The sequence below is a fragment of the Oryctolagus cuniculus genome, chromosome 17, assembly GCF_964237555.1.
Source record: "Oryctolagus cuniculus chromosome 17, mOryCun1.1, whole genome shotgun sequence".
NCBI classification, from domain to species: Eukaryota; Metazoa; Chordata; class Mammalia; order Lagomorpha; family Leporidae; genus Oryctolagus; species Oryctolagus cuniculus.
Genome location: NC_091448.1, coordinates 61,536,726 through 61,543,641, shown reverse-complemented (window position 1 = coordinate 61,543,641; position 6,916 = coordinate 61,536,726). Strand labels below are relative to the sequence as shown.

The window sequence follows — 6,916 nt, the reverse complement described above, 5'->3', positions numbered from 1 at the left end:
GAGGATTAGCCTAGTGAGCCGCGGCGCCGGCCGGATTCCTTTGTTTTAAGATGTATTTCGTTGATTTGAAAGGCGGAGTTCCAGAGACAGAGACAGAGCTAGACAGAAACCTGCTGGTTCACTCCCCAAACGGCCGCAAAAGCCGGGGCTGGGTCAGGCTGAAGCCAGGAGCCTGGAGCTCCATCCGGGGCTCCCATGTGGGTGGCAGGGGCCCAGGTACTGCTTTCCCAGACACATTAGCAGAGAGCTGGATCGGAAGTGGGGCAGCCAGGGCTCAAACCAGCGCTTCCAGGGTGATGCCGGTGTCACAGGCAGCGGCTTAACCACTGCACCACAAAGGCCAGCCCTGTGGGGCTTGAAATCTTGTTCCAGTATCGTACAAGGAAGCGGACGTCCACATACACACTTTTTATTTTGCATAAAATAAAGGGTCACGTACCCCATCCATCCTGTAGAGCCTCATCCCCCAGGGAGAGCCCCCACCCCGCCAGCCCCTGAGTCCCTGTAAGGCCTCGGCAGTGGGCACCGGGACTGACAAGGAGCAGAGGGCTCTTACAAGCTCAGGGAGTGAGGTCAAGTTTGAGGAGATCTGCTCGCTTTGTTGTACTCCTTAAGACTTCGACAGAGCGCTGTCAAGACTGCTCAAGCCCAGGGTGCAGTTCCTGTGCTGTTCTTTGGCATCCAAACTGTCAGGGTGAGGGCATTCCACACACAACATGGGTACTGCTGCACCCACGTGGGCTGGACAGACAGCAGGAGCCCTGGGAGGCCGCAGGAAGCCACACGTTGTGGGGGTTGCTTCAGGATGAACACCTGCTCTCTTCCACAGCCCCAGTCAGGGTCCCCAGCTCCTGAATGCCAAGGTCAGGATCCAGGGGTAGACTTCCAGGATGGCACCTGCTAAGCCCTGCTAACAGTCCAGGGTCATCAAGAAAATAGTGGGGGAGAGTGGATCCTCACTTGTGGTGGGAGACTCGGGGGTCAAGGTCATCTGGGATGATGGCACATCAGCAATTACCTGCAACCAGAAACAGGCCCCGCGCTCCGCTCGTCACCCCAAAACATTGCCTCCCGGTCGAGGGCACCTCCCCCAGCCAGCCGCCTGCACACTGTCATTCAGGCTGGTAGGCGTGGGCACCTCGCAATCGCAGGCACCGCTTCCCCCCACTTCCTCTCCTGCCTCCTGGGGTGGCTACTCTTCCTGCAGGAGGGGCTCGCGGTCTCCTTCCTGTACCCGCTCGTCCTCTTCCTTCTCCATGCAGCCCACGGTGGCAGCCAGCCCAGCACCCACGCCGCCCCCGACCACGGCCGCCCCCGTGGCACCCACAGCAGCTCCGGCCGCCACCATCCCAGCCTCGGCCGCCAGCGCCGCTGCTGCCATGCCCGCCCCCACCACGCCCCCCGCCAGACCCATGAGCCCCGCCCCCACGGCGCCGCCCACGGCTGCCAGGTGGCCGCAGAAGCGCATGGTGTAGGAGTCCATGAAGGCCTTGGCCATGGCCTGCAGCTCGGCCTCCAGGGCCTCCAAGGTCTGCTCCCTGCCCTTGCACAGCAGGGCCACGCCGTGCCGCGCCAGGACCGCGTCCTTTTGGGTGGAGAGGAGGTTCCGCATGGTGTCGGGCAGCACGCGGAGCGCCGAGAAGATGCGCTTGGTGGCCAAGTCCTGGGACGGGGAGGAGACAGGAGGCTGCGCTCACTGGGAGACCGCGGGCGTCTCTTTCCCCGCCGTGTGCAGCCTCCTGGGGCTCACCTGCTGCCTCACGTACTCCTCGAACTCCTTCTTGGCAACCTCCACTTTCCTCAGGTCATGCAGCTGCGCCGCCATCTGTCCACGGGAGAGCCCAGGCTGCCTCCTGCCTCCCCTCCCCCGCCCCCCAACCCCGACCCCGGCCGGGCTGCCCCTGCTTTCTCACTGCCACTCCCAGGGCACAGGGACCCCCACGGCCAAGGCCTGGGCTCCATCCCCCCCCCCATACACACGCACACGCACACGCACACGCACGCTCTGCCTCTCTGCCATTCCCCCGCTCCTCCCCGGGACTCCGTACCTCGTCCGGGGAGCTGAAACCAGGCCCCGTCCTCCCCATCCAGCCCGAGAGGTTCTGCAGAGACACCATGGCGGGGTCAGGGAGAGTTGGGGCCAGCCGAGCGCCTGGGGCTGCAGGGAGCTTTCACACCTTGATCTCCTGGGCCAGCTGCTGTCCCGTGAGCAGGCGTCGGTCCCCTCGGGCCACGGCGCGCCCCTCGCTCCAGTACCCTGGGCAGCGGCTCTTGGCGTGCTGGGGGGCTGCGCTCAGCACGTCCAGCACGTAGGCCCCCAGCAGGCGGCCGCAGTCATCCTCGGCTCCTGTGGGAGAGAGGCCTGGGGCTGAAGCGGCTCCAAAGACAGAGCCAGGAGCCACGCCGTGGTCTCTGCGGGGGAGACGCTCACCGCCTCCGGTGCTGCCGTGGTCTTTGTCCACCCACTGCCTCCCCGCAGCAGGCAGCAGGTAGCAGCGGGCTCGCCGTCCTTGCAGCAACTCCTGGACCTTGGGATATCTGCCGGACAATTTCTGAGACAGATGGGGAGGGCTCTGAGATGGGCATCCGGGACCCCTCCCCACCTCCCCCGCCCCTCCCTCACCCACCAGGCACCTCTGCGGCCTCCCTCTGCAAGGCTCACCTGGAGGACCTCGCCCACGTGCCCCTGCCCCGCCTTGCTGGGGTGGGAGGAGTTGCGCACCAGGAGGTCCAGGTGCTGGAAGAAAAAAGGTTCCATGGCCGCAGCCAGCAGGGGGTCGGGGGTCCGGGCCTGGGCTGACAAGCGCACAGGTTGGGGACCTCACCTGGATTGGCACCATCCCATAATGCTTGCCCATCACCTCCGCCACATGGACGAACATCTAGGGATGGGCCACAGAGCGTGTCAGGGCCTTGGTCCATCCCGTGCCGGCCATAGGAACCCAGCTTCCATTCCACAGCCTCTGGGTTCTCCCACCTCCGCACAAACCAGGCCTCTCCCGCCCCACCCTCCAGGTGCAGACCATTGGCCCTGCGGAAGCATCCTAGAGTCCTCCGCCAGAACCCGAGAGCACCTGGCTCCGCCTACTCCGGATGCTGGGCCTGCTCACCTCCAGGTGGTCCAGGTCTGTGTCTTTCAGCTCCTGGGAGGTGTTGAGGATCTGGGACAAGGAAAACAAGAAGCAAGGGGGTCTGCAGAGGCAGGGGGATTCTGGGAAGATCCTGGCAAGGAGGAACTGTGGTCCTACAAGCCAGGAGAGGCCTGCAGGGCTGGGCTTGCCTCGGGGTTCAGATGGCAGGCCAGGAGGGACGTGGTGACCCTCACAGGCCTCGTGCTGGCTCGGGCACGGTCAGCCACCTTTACAACCACGCCCGCTGCCACTTCTGCCCATGGGGAGACCCCTGGCTACCCAGGCTGTGAGAGTCCTCAGTTGTGGGGGAGGCTGAGCTGGGGCAGGGCACGGACCTCCTGGCTCAGAGCCTCACCTGGTAGGAGCTCAGCATCATGGTGAGTGCGCAGAGCTTGATCCTCGTCTCTCTGCTCAGCTCAGGGCTCATGGCGTCCCCAGTGTCCACCAGGAACACAGCCACCTACGTGGGCGCCGGGGTGGGGGGCCAGCCGGGGCCGGGATGGGGGGGAAGGGGGGTCAGGCCCGGCTCTCTCCACCAGGTCCTGCAAAGTCTTTCTTCCCCGCTTCTTTATCCATCTCTGCTCGCTCGCTCTCTCTCTCCTCCGCCCCCAGCCCAATCCTTGCTTCCTCTTGCGGAACCTCCACCGCCCTCCCCCGCCCCGCACCTTCTTGCCTTCCTTCCCCAGCAGAAAGGGGTGGCTCCACATCCAAATGCCCCTAGTGAGGCCGTTGCCGCCACAGCCGAAGCCCGGCAGGGACCCCTCAGCCCCTCGTGGCCAGCTGCCCTCTCTGGACTCCTGCAGGTGCAGAAGGAGAGCGTCAGCTGGTCCCTGTCCGGTCCCCAGAGACCAACAGGGGCCACCGACTCCACCCCCCGCCCCCACACCAACCTCCTGCCCGTGCCCGCCCTCACCAGGCCGGGCAGGCCCTGGAGCAAGTGGTTGAGGAGCGAAGACTTCCCTGAGTGCTGCTGCCCGAGGACAGCGAGGAGGCAGACGGGGGTGTCCCTGGCCAGGGGGTGCTTCAAGCAGCGGTTGATGGCGCCCATCCTGAGGATGAGGCCTCCGGAGGCGTTGACACGCACCAGGAGCAGCGGTTCTGCCCGCACCGCACAGGTCTCCTGGGGGAGAGTGGGGGAAGAAGAAGCATCCCCGAGTCAGGTATCTGGCGTGCGTCTGGCCTGGACTCCCAGGGCCGTCCCCTTCCGCTCTGCCCCGCACCTGCAGGACGGGAGGCAGCGCCCGCTGCCGCAGGAGCCGCATCTTCTCCCCCAGGCTGCGGAAGCCCCTCTTCTGCCGGCAGATCTTCCGGCACTCGGGGCAGCAGGGTGGCTCGCAGCCTGGGACGCGGTGCGTGCTGAAGCACCGGGGGCAGAAGTCGTGGCCACAGTCCAGCGAGATGGGCTCCCGCAGCCGCTCCAGGCAGATGGAGCAGGCGGGGAGGTCCCGGGGCGCAGCCGGCCGGGGCCCCAGGCCCAGCTCCAACCTGGGGAACGTCGGGTGGGACCTGGGTGGGGGTGGGGGGCAGGGGGAGCAACACAGGCTGTTTAGCAGCACAGTGGTGATGAGAGAAGCCCGGGACGGCCCCTGCCTCTGCTCCTCCCAGCCATGCAAGCCGGAGGCCACCTCCTTCCACCGTCTGGGCCCCTGCTTGCCTCGCTGTCCCAACGGAGAGGTCGCGGCTACAGAGCTGCCCAAACCTGTGGTGGCCAGGCAGCAGTGTGCGCCGGGCCCGGCATGCGTGCTCCAGAAACACCACTCCCTGGCCTGCTGCAGCAGGGGCGGGGGTGGGGCGCGGGGGGTGGGGAGCTGCCCTCAGCCAGGCTGCCCAGGGGACAGGAGGACAGCGTGGCAGCCTGCTCTGCCGCTAGGCAGATGGCCCTGGTTCTCGGAAGATTCCTTCCAGTCTGTGCTCTGAGCTGGCGTCTGCCTCCACACAGCACCACCTGCTCCTTCCTGTCCCTGTTCGCCAGCCTGGCAGATCCAGCCTTGCACTCCCTTCCCCAGAATTCCATCTATCTGTCCATCCGTCCATCCGTCTGGGCTGCAGGGCTGAGCTCCTGGAGTCTGACATTGCCAGCCCACCGGACATTGACCCCAGCCGCAGGGCCCTCCACTCACCAACTGTTGCTGCTGTTTCCCATGAAGCTCTGTTTTCTCTCCTTGATGAGAGGAAGAGAGAGAGAGAGAGAGGAGAGAGGAGAGAGAGAGGAGAGAGGAGAGAGAGAGATCTAGAACACAATGCAGACTTCCATCTTCAGCCTGGATTTCAGAGGTTCCCATCCTTTCCTCCCCCTTCCCCCCCAGCCCCAAACCATCCCCCATCCCAGGACTTGAGACTTGCCCGTTTGCCCAGCCGGTGACAGAAGGAAGTGACTGACAAGGTGGGCCTCGGCATGGGAGGTTTGGGTGGGGAGAGGATCCGGTACGAGCGGGCCGAGGCTAGGCAGCTCCTCCTGGGCAGCAGAGCCGGGTGGTGGCAGGCGGAGGGTGGCGGCCGCTCGCCCCAGCAGCACGGACTCCTTTCTGGGAACCAGGAGAGGAAGGTGCTGGTCGGTCGGTCGGTCAGGAGAGGGCGGATGCCACTGGACTCACCCCAGGGGGAGGAGACAGGGCTGCGGGTACCAGGGCTCCGGAGGAGGGAGGGACGGAGCCCGGCTCAGAATCCCTGGCAGAGGCTGGGATGCAAGCGAGCCGAGGTGGTGAGTCGCCATGGAGACGGAGGGAAAGATAAGGACAGGCAGGGGGAGGGGGTTGGAGGGAGAGAGAGAGGAGCCGTGTGGGTGCATGACAAAGACAGAGGGCGCCCTCCGGTGGAGCTACGGGATGGGTGGAGTGCTCCCCGGGGACCAGGGCAGGATGGGCACACAGGGTGGGAAACCTGAGACAGTCACAGAGCACCTGTATGCTCAGGGCCCCAGGCTGTCCCCAGGCTGCCACCACAGTCCCCTGGCCACCCTTCCTCACCCCCCCTCAACCTGCTCTCCCCAGCACCCAAGCCTCCATATTTCCCAATGGCTCTTTTGCCTTAAAAAAAAATGGCTCTCGCCCTGTTTCAGGGGGGTGGGTCACCTCTGGACCATCTACCTGCCCCTTGAGTGGGCTCCTCCTCTCCTCCCACCTGCTGCCAAGTGCACAGCCTCTAGAGATTCCCTCAGCAAGGCTGACCCCGCCCCCCACCCGCCTTGCAAACACCTCCCATGGCTCCCTACTACCCACGGATAGAAACTCGAACCACCCAGCCTGCCTTCCTGGGCCTGAACCTTCCTCAGTCGCGCCTCGGCCTTTTGGCTAAGATCCAGTGTAGCATCTGAACCTCTCTCTGCAGCCGCCCTCTCGCCATCCCTTCCCTGTCTGCTCGCCCTCAGCCCGTGTCCCTGCAGCCTCTTCGCTTTGCCCCACCCCAGGTGGATGCGACATGCACTCGGATGGTGTGTGGCTTGGACATTGACTTGCGACGGGTTTAGTAGCCAGGCTAATCTGGGCTCGGTTCTCAGCTGGGGACCCGGGGAACTTTACCTCTCTGAGCTCCAAGGGGCTCACAGGTAACTGCCCGGAGCCACCTGCCAGGCAGGGGAGTTATTTGTAACTGCTAGGAGGTGGAGAGGTACCCTGGGGGTCACCCCCAGCAGGCAAGCACAGCCCTGAAGCGCAGGATGGATCCTCTTCCTCAGGTTCAGGTTGTTAGATCAACTGTAACAATGCTGGGCCTTTGGCCTGGTAGTTAAGACCTAGTGGTTAAGACTCCCGCGCCAGGGCCAGTGTTGTGGGGCAGCAGGTTAAGCT

General features: G+C 64.8%; 1 protein-coding gene across 2 annotated transcripts; it reads right to left on the bottom strand.

Annotated features, from left to right (window-relative positions):
- Nucleotides 1-393: 393 nt before the first annotated feature.
- RNF112 (ring finger protein 112) lies at nucleotides 394-5,900 on the bottom strand. 2 transcript variants are annotated; one of them, XM_070060055.1, is made up of 15 exons: nucleotides 5,756-5,900; nucleotides 5,475-5,656; nucleotides 5,252-5,292; nucleotides 4,352-4,637; nucleotides 4,045-4,251; nucleotides 3,797-3,928; nucleotides 3,487-3,591; nucleotides 3,111-3,161; nucleotides 2,826-2,882; nucleotides 2,663-2,737; nucleotides 2,432-2,552; nucleotides 2,178-2,347; nucleotides 2,049-2,102; nucleotides 1,751-1,825; nucleotides 394-1,663 (listed from the first exon to the last, which is right to left on the bottom strand). In XM_070060055.1, the coding sequence occupies exons 2-15, from the start codon at nucleotides 5,526-5,528 to the stop codon at nucleotides 1,193-1,195; spliced, it is 1,899 nt and encodes a 632-aa protein (XP_069916156.1). In that variant the 5' UTR covers nucleotides 5,529-5,656; nucleotides 5,756-5,900; the 3' UTR covers nucleotides 394-1,192. The 2 variants fall into 2 exon arrangements, with proteins under 2 accessions (XP_069916156.1, XP_051681123.2); XM_051825163.2 differs by having other exon boundaries at nucleotides 4,352-4,616.
- Nucleotides 5,901-6,916: the final 1,016 nt, after the last annotated feature.